The 17,574-nt window shown below is 37.1% G+C and overlaps 1 protein-coding gene across 1 annotated transcript in view; it reads right to left on the bottom strand.

Moving 5' to 3' along the window:
- The window catches only part of tmtc2b (transmembrane O-mannosyltransferase targeting cadherins 2b), a 110,059-nt gene that overhangs the window by 19,038 nt on the left and 73,447 nt on the right, over positions 1–17,574 (bottom strand). Inside the window, exons 3-8 of the mRNA XM_082182073.1 lie at positions 13,858–14,683; positions 12,049–12,163; positions 11,097–11,182; positions 6,696–6,880; positions 6,385–6,463; positions 3,112–3,233 (exon numbers count right to left, since the gene is read on the bottom strand). Of these exons, the coding sequence (XP_082038199.1) occupies positions 3,112–3,233; positions 6,385–6,463; positions 6,696–6,880; positions 11,097–11,182; positions 12,049–12,163; positions 13,858–14,683 (1,413 nt within the window). The remainder of the gene's footprint in view (positions 1–3,111; positions 3,234–6,384; positions 6,464–6,695; positions 6,881–11,096; positions 11,183–12,048; positions 12,164–13,857; positions 14,684–17,574) is intronic.

Here is a 17,574-nt window from a genome sequence, read left to right as displayed (position 1 = left end):
TATATATTCATATATATCAAATATGGGTTGAATTTGAAACACTTTTGGCTGAAGTTATTTTTATAAAACTCCATAAACCGTTTAGATTGACCAAACATTTCTGTCAGTTACATCATTTCACACAGCCAAGAATAAATGATGTGAGATCAAAGGGCTCTGTCCCTCTCTCACTTTGACATTCCTTTCTCTGTTAGTTGACGTTTATAATATATATATTAAGTTAGTAACATTAATTGACATCAATAAAATATTAAATGTCCCAATATAAACTGCATTTCAGATTCAAGTAGAATAAAATACTTCATGAAATGTAAAATGACATTAAGATAACAATAAATAACAATAACAATAAATGGGACTTTACCTCTTTGTGAATTACCAATATCTTACAATAGCTTATACTAGCTAATAAAACACACACAGTTCTGTGCAAAAAGAGGACATCTCTCAGACACTTTTAGATGCTGTCATTCATTCACTCATCCTCAAGGTCTTGTTCAATGTCCTTGCCACCATCACTTGCCAGGATGTTTTCATAGAACTCTTGCACAGCTTTTGGTGCTCCCAAAAAAGCCGGCTCCTCAGCGCACCGAAATCATATGATTCGATTCGCGCCTTCTGATTGGTTCTTGGAAAGAAGCAGCTTTTGCTGCCAAATGGAAGTGTCGTCTAGAGGCTTTTGTCAACAAACTTATATTTCTGAATTGACTGAGGCTGGGATTTAGAGGATTTGAAGCAAACACATTTGTTGAACGTGTACTATGTGCATAAAGCTTTCGCTCAATCTCATTTTTGATGGAGGTGGCGTTTAGCGGCTTTTGCATCTGAACTCTTATGTTCCTCAATCCTCAGTAAATCTATTTATAAATAAAAAATATATTAAAGGGATTTCACCGCTGGAAAGATGAATTTTTATTTAAAATGGGTCATTTATGTAGTAGAAATGGGAAATTATTTTAGAAGTTGGTGCCTTCTAGACTGAGAAAAGCCAGTTTTTTTTTGGGCTCATGTGGATGAAAGACAACAACTCCCAGAATGCACTTGCTTCGCTGCCTACGAGGCCACTTCCGAGCCACGCCTACCGGTTACAGAGGGCAGTATCGGAAGAAATGATACAACTAGGCTATTAGTTGACTCGAAACTGAAAAGACGCCGTTTTATCGTGAGATCCCCTATGGGCGGGTTGAAAACATGTGGAACTAGCTCCTACTACTGGCTGTAGTCTCTAGCCTCTGGCCAAAAAACCTCAGATGATGCAAAATGACGATTTTTACGTCATCTGAGGTTTTTTTCCAGACACATAATACAGAAATCTCTCGTCTCAGGGGGACATGAGGGAGGGAAGCAGAGTCATTCGAAAATACTACCGGGTTTCTACTGATACAAAGCTTAATGCTAATCCCTTGAATTATCCCTTTAATGAAGTATACTTCACTAAGTACTTAGTGAAGTATCCCTTTAATAATACTTGAATATGAATACTTTCATTCAGCAAGGATGTATTTATAAGAACAAATTCTGATCCTGCTACTGTTTTTAATAAAGTATATAGACATTTTGGCTACAGCTTTGGCCTTTTTGCCTCATTTTAATGAAAGATGACAGAGGACAGGAAAAATGTAGAGAGGGATCCCTTATGGACACAACACACACCTGATATGAACCAACATTTCCAAAATGAGCACCACAGCTTAACATGCCTGGAACATGTTCAACTGCTATTTCACAGTGCGATTCCAAAAATAACTTTTATCTTTAGAATAGCATGCACAGATGAATCATTCACAATGAGAAAAGGAACCTGTATTAAGAAAGTATGTTGACTTTACACGATACCGCTAAGTAGTGGAGATTCCATCACATTTCTCATTTGATTTTATTGCCATAGTAGCTTAATAGTGAAGCTCCATTTCTGCTAGAACCCGTCAGAACAATCCCTCTTTCAAAAGCACACTGCTTTCCTTGTACTGTCTTGCTGAGCTTTCAAAGATGCTAAATTAAGACAGCCTGTATTTTCTTTACATAATCAGCTGGTGGTGGCCTCATGGAAGAAAAAGGCCCGAAGAGGACCATATGGCCAGAGTGGAAATGAAAGGAGACAGACACAGGTAAACTCTCAGAGGCAATCGCCTCCCCTCAACCTTTTTTTAACACATCTTCTCTCATATCTGTCCACACGGATTTCTGCTGAGTGAATTCAGAACCAGGGCATATGTGCGAGTAATCCGGTCTTCTGTTTTTTTAGCTAGATCAGTTTTTCAGTTCTAAACTTTAAGATTAGAGAGAAAGAAAGAATGCCTTTGGTTTTAAGGCATGACTTCTCGGTTTAGATTTATAGATGAAAAAGGTTTCTTTATGTAATGGTATCTTCTTGCAGAAAGCCAATGTGTGCTCAAGCTACACTATGCCTAAAGGGTATTTAATGTTCAATGAGAGAATTCTGACTTTCAAATAAGGACGTTTACAGAGTTACTAATAGGTCATTTATCTGATGAAAGAGGTCCAATGTTGTTTGGGAACCTTTTGACTTTTATTATAATTATGGTCAAAAACAGTCCTCTCTATATCAGTAAGCACTGTTTCTGACCTCCATGAAACGTCTCAATTATAGATTTTTTCCAGGAACGTACTCATCACAGTATTCCTCATTTAAATAATTCCAACCCAAGGCATATTCAAAAAAAAAAAGAAAAATGGGTAAGGCCTGGTTGTGTTGCTTTAGTAGTGTGCTGTTGCCATGTTTGAGTGTAAGCTGAAACTTGCGGTTATAGTAAGGGATGTGACATTTGCGAAACACGCTTGAAGTGGTTGACCAATCACAACACAATGGTCCAGCCGACCAATCAGAGCACATTGTGCTTTTCAGAAGGAGGGGCTTCATGGGGAAATGTACTAAACAGAGCTTAACTGACAGAGTGAGAAGAGGGGTGCTGCAACAATGTAAAATGTGAAAAACAATGTGTTTCTTGAACATTCGAGCATTAAAACCTATTCTTATACACCCCAAAAACAAAATTAAAGGCATTGTAAAAGGGCATAAAATGGCCTCTTTAACAACTAGGTAACAAACAACCCATTATTCGGTTAATGTTCATTAGAGTGTGAGTTTACCGTCATAGCCAGGAGCTTGCCGTAAGTGAGGTGCGCAGGTATATGGTCCGGCTTGGATCGGAGAGATTCCTTATACCAGTGTTCTGCCTCTGTCAGTTTGTTCAGCCTCATGTAGGCCTCTCCTATGAGGGGAGGAGACAGGGGTCAGGTCAACATGTCAAAAGTTAAGGAAGCACATAAACCCCCCCTCGCCGTGGTTCATCCCATAGCAAAAATAGAGGCAGTCAACTGAAAATGACCCACAAAAAGTCTGAAATGTGATACTGTAGCCTGTAAAATGAGCGTTGTGCGAAACCAACATTAAGCTGGGTGATTGTTTAGTGACCAGCAGACATTCAATTATTTATTAGATTACATTAGATTATTTATATTAGACAATTTTTGCATGGGATATAAAAAAAATATATTAAAAAAATGAAAGGCTTGAGGCCTCAAAAATGATCCTGCCAATGGCCTTTTGGATTTTTTTAAGAAGTCTCTTATCCTCACCCAGGCTGCATTTATTTGCTCAAAAATACAATAAAACAGCAATATATATAATTATATAAATCTATAATTTAATGCATCCCTGTGATGGCAAAGCTGAATTTTCAGCATCATTACTCCATACTTCAGTGTCACATGATCCTTCAGAAATCAGTCTAATATGTTTCAGGATCTAATATGATGCTAGATGAATAGAAAGTTCAAAAGAAAATTATTTATTTGAAATATAAATCTTTTTAATAAAATAAAAAATTTACTCACACTTGGTTCAGTATTAATTTTGGACTGAGCATAAAAAGTTACATTAAAAATTAAAAATAAAAGTAAATACATCACAAACCAAAACTAACTTAAAAAATGTAAATACTTAAATTAATTGGTTAATAATTCAAAAAAAAAAAAAACTATTTATAAGACACAAACAAACAACAAATGATGTATACTACTCTAAAAATACAGCGCCCCTCTCTGGCCTTTAGCTCAGCAATTGTCCTAGTGCCAACCCCACTCTTATAAATCCAGATGTAAAAGCAGACTCTTTAAGACACGAGTATAAACACACACTCCTATCCTTTAAACATCATCTAATATAAACACCCATCTGCAATAACACACACGCTCCTCTCAGACAGATTATTATAGAAGAGCGAATCACAGCTACTTCACTGAGATAACACAGCCTAAACATTGTTAATGTAATGTAATTAGAGCAAAAATAACATAAGCAGAGGGTACGTGACTACACTGGGGTTTCACATGACCCGCCAATCTGAATACAAGTCTGTCTGTGTTGTGTTGGTGTCAAATATAGGACATGTGGGTCATTAAAACAGCCTCAAGTCAATAACTCTGGAATTTTCATTATTATTGTTATTATATATATATATATAAAAAAACAGTAATCATCATCTAATCACAGTTCAAGAGAAGCATTTCTTACAAAAAGAAAAGAGAGAGGGGATCTTGTTTAATAGTTATAATAGTGCTCCATTAAAGTCTTAAACATTGAGGAGTGCATTTTTGATATTTTGACTTACGCTGAGGATTTTTTTTTGTATTGATATAAAACATGACCTTGTTGTTATTCAATCACATTACGGTGTATATAACCAATCTATTGCACTGTAATCTATTCCAGTTCTTACGTTCTGAATGTGATGTCATGTGATTTATTCTGTTTTTGATCAATTTATCACTTCAACTTCAATGGAGACGTCAGGTGGAAACGTATGTCAGGTGGCACAATTGATGTGAATAGCTATTGTTTTGAAAGCATTTATATGTATACTTCCATGATTATTTTTCTGTCTTTAAATGTAAAATCGAATGCTTAAGATATAGAATGCAATTACAAATTGATATGAATAAAATGCACAACCACAAAATAAGGTGTTAGGCACTGCAGACACTCAAAGGGTTACTTTGCTAAGATTTCACAATCAAATTTTTGACAAAATAAAAGTAAAAAAATGTAAACACTTTGAAATGTTATTTAACAACTGAATTTTTTTAAAACATATAATTCCTGACTCTGCATTATGAATATGCATTACATCCATTTTGAAAAGATTGAAAAAAAAACTTTTTTGAAGCTTTGTCATTGACCCAAATGTACAAAACGTACACATGTTGGTCTATTTAGCAATTTAAAAGGATTATTTAACATTTCAACACAATCTGATTTCCTCAGTAAAGCTGTATTTGGCTTAGTTGGTCAGAGAACACAGCTGTACATTTTGGCTGTTAAAATGAGTTAAATAGAGTTGAAACAGCAAAAGCAAACAAAAGACAAGTGACCACAAATGAGCTTGGGGAGAAACAAACAGGGAAAGGAGAAATGAGTGTTATGATGAGATAATTGTGAGAAAATGGATGAGAAGGAAAGCTGTGGGTTGGTAAATGAGTTGCATAAGATATTAAAATCCAACAGTTTGCTCCCATGCTTTAAATAAAATGGGATAACGATTCTCACGCTCTCTGTGTTGTACAAAGCGTCTAACTTATCTTGTGTGTGAAGCTGTTGACTCAAGCTGACTAAATCAATTCTATAGATCAAAGAAAGCTTTGGAAATGGGTTCATGAGAAAACACACCAATAAAGTAACAGACCCAGACTTGTGAGACAAGATAAAAAAAAAAACAATACGGAGTTATACTTACAGTATGTAAGGGATAATGTACAGTCAGTCAGTCTTTATCACAAAATAAACCTGACACTGATGGTTTGCATCACCCTGAAGGGGTTTATTTTGCAACAATGACCTACTGACTGTACATTATCCCAGTTATTACACAAATGCTTACCAAATAAATACTGTGTATGGACATGAAATATTGATTTGAGTTGAAATATATTTAAATTATCTTGTGGACAGCTTATCTAGCTTATCTTGTGTATTTTATTATTTTGTAGCTAGCTTAAAGCATAAAAAAAGCATAATGGTTGCGACATAAAAACAAAAAACAGCTTTGCCATCACAGGAATAAAATACATTTATTTTAAATCTTAATAATATTTGACTATTTTTTATTATGAAAGACAACTTTCGTTTTTGTATTTATTATTATTATCTTACTGACTAGTTGGATATAAAAGTTCCATTGAATGTTTTATGCTCATTTTTAACAATACCATCCTCCAAGAGACATAACAATCCCACAGGTATGCTGCGATAGACAACAATCACATATACAGCTTGTATATAAATATAAACTGCAGTAATATAAATATAAAAATACATATGACTCGGAATGAAGTATTCTTGTGAGTCGAAAGAGACAAACTTACCCATCATATTATAAAGGCTCTGTGGGGCAAACTGCCTGGGCATATTCTGAATTGCCTCTTTATATACAGATATGGCCTCCTAAAAAAGGATTACACCATTAATTCAATAAAAAGCCACAACTAAAATCATAATGAAGCACTCAGACTAAAAGTCATTTCCTGTGAAACCTTTTTTTAAAAGGTTTATAAATTACAATTGTGGTGCAAAAATGGGTTGAGACTTACACTTTCATGTCATTTGATCATGCCATCAGATTTGGTGTAAACAGACTTTAAACCTAAAGGGTTTAACTGTGCAAAGATCAGCTCACCTCCTGGTGACCCTGTTCATGAAGAAGCTTTCCCAGGTTATACAGGCAGCTGGTGACGGAGCTCTTGTGTGCGTGAGGATCCTTCAGGTTTTCATCTGGGATATCGGCACAAGTGACAAAGGTGCGCTTGGCCTCCTCTAGACGGCCCTGGTTCATCAGGACAATTCCTGTGTTCAAGTAGGCGGCTGAATGGGAAAGAAAAACGGGTGAATATCCATGCAAAAGGTAATTAGGCTTATTGAGGCTCAAAGAAAGACCTCCACTGGGGCTAGTGGAATGAACTAGTTGATTTATGCAGATTGGCGGCCTGCAGTCTAGTCGATAAGGTGCCAATACATATTCACTATCCTCCTGGCCAGAATCAACTCTAAATCAGCAGGGGAATATCCACTCCAGCTGCAAGCTTAATTCTGATTAACTTAATAGATCATAATATACACATAGAACCACAGATAGAAATGAGTTTACATCACAGGATGGGACAATCCATCACGACTCATGCAGCAAGGAATCAGGAAAAGTAGACATCCATCAGTCTCCTGAAGGCTGCTCTGATCTCACACTATTACAGATCTATTACAGGCGTCACACAAACCAGCCTAATTACACACTGGCTGCTAAAAAATAAAAATAAAAATATAGGCCAAAATCCTTTCATACTATCTGGCAAATACGGACGCATTTGCATTTATTCTGAAATCAGGAAGTCATCAGGAAATCCGAAAGTTGCACTAAATGTCTTATCCTTTTGTGAAGCAAAACTTATAGTTCACGCAAAAATGAAAAGGATGTTATCATTTACTCACCCTTATGTTGTTTCAGACTTGTATGACTTTCTTTCATCCGTTTAACAAAATAAAATATTTTGAAGAATGTTGGCAACCTTAAAGTTTTACGGCAGTCATTGATTTCAATAGTATTTTGTCCCTCCCTACCATGGAAGTCAATGGCTACTGTCAACTGTCTGATTACCAACATTCTTCAAAATAAGGGTGAGTAAATGATGACAGATTTTTTCATTTTTGGGTGCACTAACACTTTAAAAATCCCAAAGCCCCACTGCATGTATCATGATCATTTTCTCCCAGGGCAAATTTACTAATTTAAGCAGAGCAGCAATAATTTCCTCCCATGACACTAAAAACAACATGGAGAATTATATGAGAAACCTTAAAGCAACAACATGGATTATTTCCTCTTCGGTTGCCCTACAGGTTGGAAGCGGAATTGTCCATTACCTCTGTCGTAAATAATTTAGCCTACCGCATCCTACTGTCGCACGCACACGCTCGCTGTTTATCCAGCACCGGCTTTGGAATCAACTATGGCCACAGACAAGGTAGAGTATGATGCATGGTTTTATGAAAGTATGATGTATTGCGACATCACAAACGAAGAATAAATAATTAATGACATTGCTTGCTTTTTTATATATAGTATTTATTTTGTATCATAGTTTTTAGTTTTTATTTTGTGTAAAAGTAAACTTGAAACGGTATAACAGCAAGATACACAAGTTTACACAAGGATAAAAAGTAAAAACTTATTGCAGAACAGGCATGTAGTAGTCATTTGCATTGTCTGTGAAAATCTTTAGCATTTTATTTGAAAAATATTGCAGAGAAAGGTGACACCATTTTAGTGGCTGCTTTGCTACCTTATTTATATAGTTATCAGTGATGCGCGGGTCAATGTATAAACAACCCGGACCCGACCGACGTTTTCAACTAACCCGCCCGCAACTCGGACCGCAAAAAAAAAGAAAGAAAATATTGTACCCGACCCGCATTTTTAAAAAGTAGGCTAGTAAATGCATAGCAAGAAATACACATGACAAAGCCAGCACTTTGGTCATTATCTTTCATTATTTCGGCAACTTTGCTCTTTCTGTTTGTGTATTTGCGGAGCTTCCACTCCCCAGTCTTCACCTTTTCTCTTGCCGCCTCCATCTCTACCTGCAGACTGAGCTCGTGCGTCATCTTCGCGCCAGTTATTCAGCCAATAAAGTGTAGGCCTATGTATTTCATAGAAAATTGCATGTGAGCGGAGTGGAGCGGGAGCAAGCGGGCGGATCTTGGACAGAACGCAGAGCGGCATTTTTAAAAGGATGGAGCGTCGCCCTATTTCCCGCTCCAATTTCGCTCCGCGCACACCAAGATTCTGAAGCATGCTCAGTCAAGCCTGACTCAGTCTACTGTTGATGACTGCAAGATGGATTCTATTTTCAGTCAAAACTCGGCTTCAAAAAGGAAAATAAGAAGTCATACAGGTGTAAAACTAACTATTATGTGGTAGAAGAAAACGACATCGTTTCAGTCAGTAGGCCTAAAGATTAATTTTGGAATCTAAAAAGACACATCTCTCGAAAACATGCAGTGTGATATGTGAACACGCTGGGAAGAAAGCAAAAGGTTAGCAAATTGAATACGGTAACTTAAAGTGTAGCCTAAATTAAATACAGCGTAAAATGCAAACAATTGATACAAGCCCATTTAAATTTTAATCCTGCGCGCTGCGCACAAGTTCAGTTATAAGAATGTTGTCCTAATAGTTAATTTAGCCTAGGCCTACTTTTAAAACGTTTATGTATATTTATTTTATATTTTTGTTTATATAAATTTTATTTATATTATTAGGCCCATTTATTCGTTTTATTTTACAGCAGTTTGTGTGTACAATGGATATAAGCCCATTTACATTTTAATCGTGCGCGTTGCACAAAAGTTAACTTATCAAAATTCTGGCCTAATAGTAAATTTTTTATGTAGGCTATATTTTTGTTTATATAATTGTTATTCATATTTATATTATTAGGCCCATTTATTCGTTTTATTTTACAGCAGTTTGTGTGTACAATGGATATAAGCCCATTTAAATTTTAATCGTGCGCGTTGCACAAAAGTTAACTTATCAAAATTCTGGCCTAATAGTAAAATTTTTATGTAGGCTATATTTTTGTTTATATAATTGTTATTCATATTATTAGGCCCATTTATTCGTTTAATTTTACAGGACTTTGTGTAGGCTATATTCCTTCTTACATAGGCCTAATTTGTCATTTGAAATAAAACATTTCTATTTGAAAAATGTTGTTGTTGCTCATTAGTTCTTTAGGAGGTAAGGCTGTGGTCTAAGCTACAGTGATATAGGCTACATGTAGATTTTTTTTTCCCCTTTTTGGAGCGAGCGGGGGGCGATTTGAGTGGAGCGCGGATCAAACTGCGTTGAGTGCTGAGCGATAATGAGCGGAGCGGCCTGATGTAGCTTTGAGCGGGGGAGCGGAGGGGTGGACAGTTCCGTGAGCGATGAGCGAAGATTCTCACCGCTCCACTCCGCTTATGCTCTCTATACTACTATATAAATTACAAAGGTTTAATTGGCATCTTTATTTCAAACGACCCGACCGACCGCGACCCGAATATCATTAAAAATATTTTTGGATGACTCGTAACCGCGGGTAACCGCGGGTGACCGCGGGTAACCGCGGGTGACCGCAGGCACCCGCTCATTTCGGATCAACCCGCGCATCACTGATAGTTATACCAAAAATCGGTCGGGCAGCTCTCCTCCTCCTTAAGCTCATGCCAGCGAGCAAACGCTCGACCAATATTGATCCTCGTCCTGCCTTTAAGTCTATCACTCTCCCTTTTCCTCTTCCGACTCTCCTCCGACAAAACCTTGGACTTCTTACATTTCGCTGCTGCTGCTTCGGCCATGACGAAAACAGACGCTGGTTGGCAGCTCTCACGGCCGAATTTGAGGAAGTGGTGGGGGAAGTGACGTATGCCGTAAAGTAGTCGAATTTTGTAGTTCTTTTTGTGCTCCGGTTCCATACCCGCACCCCGAAGTTACATAGTGCCAGTAAAAGCGATACAGACCCCGTCAGGCTATGGCAGACGTGTCATTCAACCTATTGTAAGTCGATGTACCATCACAAGGGTCTTGGAAATATATTATGAAGGTTGAAAAGTTCCATGTTGTTGCTTTAAAACAGACAAAAATAGCACACGCATTTCATCTGGATACAGGACAAGCAAATGCATCAATATTTGCCAGATAATATGAAAGGATTTTTGGCCTTGATTCCCCCCCCCCCCCAGTTGAAATCAAATCAAACGTCTGTCATTCCTTGACAAGAGGAAACAGAGAAACTGTTTAGGCCTGTGAATAATCATTATTTCTTTAATGCTGGACTTCATCCACACACACACACACACACACACACACACACACACACACACACACACACACACACACACACACACACACACACACACACACACACACACACACACACACACACACACACACACACACACACACACACAATTTGTAGTTGCCTGGACACAGTAAAGACTGAGAAGCCTTGAAATTGTTCATAAAAAGAGGAGCTGTACTTACAAGCCAGTGTTGGCCTGCTCCCAATTGCCAGCTTATAGTAGTGGAGGGCCTCTGAGAATCTATTGTTTTCCTGGAGCAACAGACCCCTGCAATCCAAGGGAAGAAGAAAAAAACAAGAAGAGTTTCAAAGTATGTTGTTACGACCCAATAGTGAAACACAATTAATTAATATTGACAAAAAAGGAAACAGGTCATAAATAAACCATTATAGCCACTTCATTTATATCCAAATTTGTTCAATGATATTTGAGGTACATAACTATGAAATCGACTCCCAGAGAACAAAAACTAACATAAAGCCCTTGATTTTGTAGTAATATTTCAGAAGGCTGAAAAAAAAATAAAAAAAATTCCCCACATGCACTGTGATGGGTTCAATTATTCTGGAAAAATAAACAAATAAAAACACACACACACATATATATATACACACTAGAAAAGAAATCAGAATATAATTGTTTTAAAGGATTATATTATTAATGATTAATATATACTTTTCTTATGAATAATATAATGCTGTTTATTATAAAAACATTTATAGGATAACGTTCCATGCAGTGGGATGGAGTGTGCAAATCTGTCATACTGATCTCAGGCAAGTGGGTATGTATGCGCTTGTTGAAAAATTGAGATGCATCGAGAATCGTTTTGTAATCACATCACGACTCTCTGAATTAAAGCCAAATCGAATTGTGAGGTGCCTAAGGATTCCCAATCCCACTGCTTTATATGGATAACTGAATAGCCCAAACGTGTGCGGTTTATGAATTATGTATTAAGTGCCTTAATGCCCTGACTGTGGAGGTTAATGTGTCTAGGGGGGTCCCTGTCACCGTCCTCTGGAAGGCTGATGAATCTGGGGATAGTCATCGTCTGGCCTCTCAGAGATTTCCTGAGATTTAATAGGACAGATCGATAGAGTCTGCCACGAGAAGGAAGTTCGCTCACTCACAGGTTATACAACATGTCAGCCATGTTCCTCCGGTAGTACAGAGCGTTCCTGTAGGCTTGCTCGGCCTCCGCCACCTTTCCCTGGTTCTTGAGGACGTTTCCCAAGTTACCCCAGGCTGAGGAAGGAGAATAAAACATTTAAATGAATAGAACAAAAGAAATGAGTCTGGACACATCTGAAATCGATGGACAAACAACCTGCAAAATACTAAAAAACTAAAAAAAAATCCTCAGAAAAAAGGAGATGTAAGTATGCACTACGAAAAAACAACAACTTAAACTTAAAATAATTAAATAATAATGATAATTAAAAAAATTATAAAAACAACTTTCCACAACATTTTATCATGGTTGTATAAAACACATATTTAGCAACTAAAACGTAATATGCATGTTGCCGTGTGGCAAAAAAAAGTCTGGTTATCTAAATATGTAAATTGCATGTACTTTCTTTGTTACATTATTGGTTTAGTCTTTGAAGTGGTCTCCAGACTGTTGCATTTTGGTTGCGGTTAGGTTACAGTGCAACATTGTGAAATTTTATGAAAATGTTTTGTGCTTGCGGATACAGAAATTGAGAATGGATTCAGAAAGGTTAATAGTGCTTATGAGAGGCACAAGCAAGGACAAAAAAAAGTAAATTGCATTAAAATAATGCAATCTTAGACTCAACCCATGCATAGTATCTGTGCCATGAAAAGGGGTGAGAGTGCCATAGCCTGTAAAATTGGATCACGGGGAGGTAATTACAAAGTCAGATTGATGCAGTCTGGCTTGATAAATGATTTAAATGAAATTGTGATAATCAATTTAAGAGATTTCGCAAATGAAGATAACGGGCTGTCATTAATAGATTGAATTTAATAAGAGAGGATGATAATTTAACAGTTCAGTGGTTCTCAAATGAATTTGATGCGTAAATCAATGTGAGTGATAAACTGAAGGAACTTTTAAATTAATCTAATGCACTAGCATTAGTGTATTATGCTTTATGCATTATGCTAATGCTTACAATAAAATAAAATAAGTAACATTCTCAGTGTTAATGGAACATAGCACTTTAAAGGCATTTGCGTTTCTTTTTTTTGTATTTTTACACTTTGTAAATGTCATTATCACTTAGTTAAAAAAATATAAATTAATGTTTTATATTTAAATTAAAATCTTTGAGAAATACACCACTAAACTCTACAAGAAGTACAGAAATTAAGAGATGCTTAGGAAACCTCAAAACTTTTCATGATGAGCTACTGCAATTTTTCGTTTGCAGTAGCATTTTATTATTTTGGGGATATAAATGATTGCAACACATCCTGCTTTCACATCGTCAAGTAACACTTACCAACTCCTGGATGTTGTACTGTTGATGGATGAGAACTTGACTTTGGGGAAATAAATACTACAATATGGCTGAATAAACTAGAATTATAGTCTGAATAGAGCAGGGTTATTACAGTCAACTAGAATTAAAACCATTAAAAACATTTTTGTCACATCAAATAAAATATTCGTTAATTGAAATATAATAAAAAAAACATTGTATATATATATATATATATATATATATATATATATATATATATAAATAAAATGAGAACAACATTTTTGAAATGAAACTGGAAAATATAAAAAAACTAGTTCAAAATATTAATAAAAACTATTATACAATCTCTATGATACTAAAATAACACTGGAATAGAGAACAATCTTGAAAGCTTCTAATAATTATATAATAACAGGGATAAAAAAATAAAAAAATAGGCAGAAAATAGGTTGAATCTCCTGAATTACTTGGACTATATTAAATTACCTTTAGCAGGGTTCACAGATATTCCTGACTTGTATAGCATCTCCTCGTTCTGCCAGTCACGGTTCCTCAACACGGTCTTAATCCCAAAGAGAAGGACCAGGGCGGCAGAGCAGCCTAGAACCAAAGTTCTGGAGGACTTCCTCCTCAATCTAATGTATAAAGCTCTCATCCCCACAGCTACCAACAGGCAGAAGCCCATACTAGGGATGTACAGTACTCGCTCCGCCACCACAAAGCCCACATAGAAGAACAGGTTGATGGCAGGCAGGAAGGGAATGACCAGTAGACCCAATGAGAAGACCACCAAACTCTCTGTAGTGGGTAAAGATGACGAATAGTGTTTTGCAGTACCGTTTGTTCCATTCACGTGCACTGAGTTGGAGTAAAAACTCGAGAGGTCATAATCAGAGCTACAACTGTGTCCGTTCGTGGACTTCCCGTTTGCTACATGATTGGCTTTCCCATTGGTCTCTTTGCTTTTGGTTGGGTATTGGCGAAGGCCAAACCACGTCAGCGTCAGAAGCGAGGCGTAGAAGGCAACGGTGTGGAGGTTTCGCCAATCTGCAATGCTCCTCAGAAGAGGCAGGGCGTCCATTGACCAATCAAAACTCAGCATGTCAGGGCACAGGAGGAGCCAAACGTTCATGGCGGGGAGGAAAAGGAACGTTAGCGTTCTAGTCAGGAAACAGGGACAATCGGCTGCAGGGTTGTCGGAGTTGGAGAAGTTTGGAGGTTTGTTGCCCATCCAGTAAAGACGGCAAGCCAGAAGGATGATACCCCAGAAGCCCAGAAGAAACACGCTCAACAGCAGGTGCAGGTTCTTCTTCTGAGAAACAAAAACAGAGAAAACAACATAGATGAGAGCACAAAATGACTGAAATATTTTAAAAAAGCAGAATCAAATGTATACAGTAAAATAAATTAGGCTGGGCACAATCAAAAACAAACAAAAAAGGAACTTGATTTCATTTAGAAAAAGAGACTAAATAAGTAGGCATATGCAATAATAATAATAAAACATAATATAGCCAGTTTAACTGAACAAAACAACTTCAAATCTTTTCAGGAGCATTGTAGTTTGGGCTGACTTGATTTGAATTGATTACATAAAAATGAATGAAATTTTTAAGGCAAAATCTAGGGAGGCAATTTCTGCACGAAAACAAAACATAGATGAGAACAAACTGACTGGGACATTTCAATAAGGAGAACCATTTTATTTTTCTGTATGACTTCAAACCCTTGAGCTCAGGTCTGGACAAGGTCTTGTTAGTAAATCAACACCAAGACTGACCAATAAGTCAAATATTTCCAACTGCATTAAATATGAAATAGAAATGAAGAAAATAAGCAGCAGATCCAACAGCAAGTAAACTGAGATCGGAAAAATAAATACTGTAGCCCAATCTGGAACACAAGCAACCTTAATGAGCAATTTGTCGGGAGTTTTAAGTGTTATTCAATACATACATGCAAGTACTACGGTTTCATCGTGACATCAATCCTTGCAAGGCCTGCGATGGTTAACGAGAATCAGACCTTTGCATCTCCAGTCACTGCAAACAATTTAAAACCGTTGGCCAAATGTAGACACACATTTTCCACATTTTTCAGAGAGCCCAGAATAATAAACGTAGCGTCACTGACTGCTGGTCAGCGAGTACAGCTTGACGTCACAGCACAAGGCAGCGCCGCATTTATCTCTGTCTCGTACAGCCGGCTTTTACAGACTTTATCAAATAAACAAGATATGGCCTCATAAAGGTGCCAATCCATCATACCGCAGTGCTGATATTAAACACTCCAACATGAAAATGATTTCAGAGTATTTATGGAGTGTTTGAATATTTTACATGTTAAGTAAAAGGGGGGATACATTGTATATTTCCCAGTAGAGCAGCTGCAGAGTTCAGTACTCCTTTTTCATGTTGATTTTGGATCGAGGACACCCTCGAGCAGTTTTATGACTTCCTCCAAACACGGAACTCATTCGGCACGGACGGCAAACAAACACACAAATGATTACTTCAAGGCCTCGTCGATCGTCATTAAAGGGATAGTTCTCCCAAAAACGAATGTTTACTCGCTCTTGTGTCGTTCCAAACCTGTATTACTTACTTTCTTCTGTAGAACACAAAAGGAAATGTTAGGCAGGATGTTAACAGTCAGTTCCAGTACAATGAAAGTGAATGAGAACAGACACCGTTGAGCCACAGAAATCATATGACTTGTATGTCATATTCAAAGCCTTATGAAACTATATGTGAGGAATAGACCAAAATTGAAGTCGCTATTTGCTGAAAATCTTCATTTTTGGGATCAGTTATGATAAATGCATGTTTCGTAAGTTAAATAACGCAACACAGAACTGCAAATTATATTTCAGATCTGCGGCGGACGGGAACATTTTCAGCTAGAAACATGTTTGACTCAAATTAACTATTTATACTTTTGGTCAGTTTAAGAGTTTGCTAGCATTCACCTCCATTCACTTTCAATGTATGGAAAAGAACAGAATACATCTCCTTTTGCATTCCACAGATTTGGAACAATGTGAGTGAATGGCAGATTTTTCATGTTGATAAAAGATGTTACGTACAGTACATCTGGAAAATGCTGATATTAAAGATTAATGCGGGAAGAATTAACAAAGCATTCCCCCTAAAGGTTATTTGTGAACAATTTTGTCAGTCCAAGACACCATTATTGTAACTTAGAGAATTGCTTCCCCTCCCTGCTGACTCCCTAACAGAATATGAGACGGTGAGTATGTGTTCTGCATTAATGTCCAGCTGTTCTATACAATATTGATTTTTTTTGGTCCTGTTTTTGGTCATCTCTGCTTCAGACAAAGAGCACATTATTGCTCACAGGGGAAATGTCTGTAACAGGCCACTTCCCATGTAATCATGTTATGTAGCACAGATGTACAGAGCATATCCCAAATGACATAACCTTTACCATAAGTCCTGATAGGCACACAGCTCTGAATGTGACACCACACGCCACCAGAGAGGCTTAAAAAAGAGAGAGAATTGAACAGATAATTGTTTTAATAATATACAAATACTGTATATATACACATATTGCAGTAAAGTATCCATGTCTGTAAGACATATCAATCTGTCATCAATTAAAGTCCGGGACAATATCAAGTTAACTGCCTGTCTCTCTAGTTCCTGTGACATCTGTTTAAGTTTGCTGACCGAAGGTATGATGCGTGCATTAATGATCCTGAAAGATGAATAAGCAATACAACTAACTACAACAATAGCTTGAACATACATAAAATACAGTACAGTAAGATATTACACACAATAATTGTGTACATAAATAAAAATGGTTAACATGATAAATATTGATAAGATCTCAAGGTATTTTGATTTCATGCATACAGTATGGTTGGCCGTTTCAGGTGGAACGCGCATGCATGTCCCGGCGGAGTGAACTGCAGGCTGAAGGGAAGAGGTCGTAAACGGGACGTCCCACAGGGGTCTTGAAGCGGCAGGCTACAGAGGCCAAGCGGAACTGTCCGACTGAAGAGAAATACAGAACTGTAGCCAGGCAGGTTCTGCATCTTAGAACCTAAACTACCGTGGTATGAAGTATACAACTGCCCACATAAATCTAAAAAAAGTTAATTTCTTGTATTTCTTGTATCGTTTTCTTTTTTTTATGTCTGTATGTCTTGACGTAAAACTAATTGCCCCCCCCCCG

This window comes from Leuciscus leuciscus (genome assembly GCF_965113295.1).
Source record: "Leuciscus leuciscus genome assembly, chromosome: 10".
In the NCBI taxonomy this organism is placed as follows: domain Eukaryota; kingdom Metazoa; phylum Chordata; class Actinopteri; order Cypriniformes; family Leuciscidae; genus Leuciscus; species Leuciscus leuciscus.
Note: the sequence above shows the minus strand (reverse complement) of the source record. Positions and strands in the feature narration are given on the sequence as shown.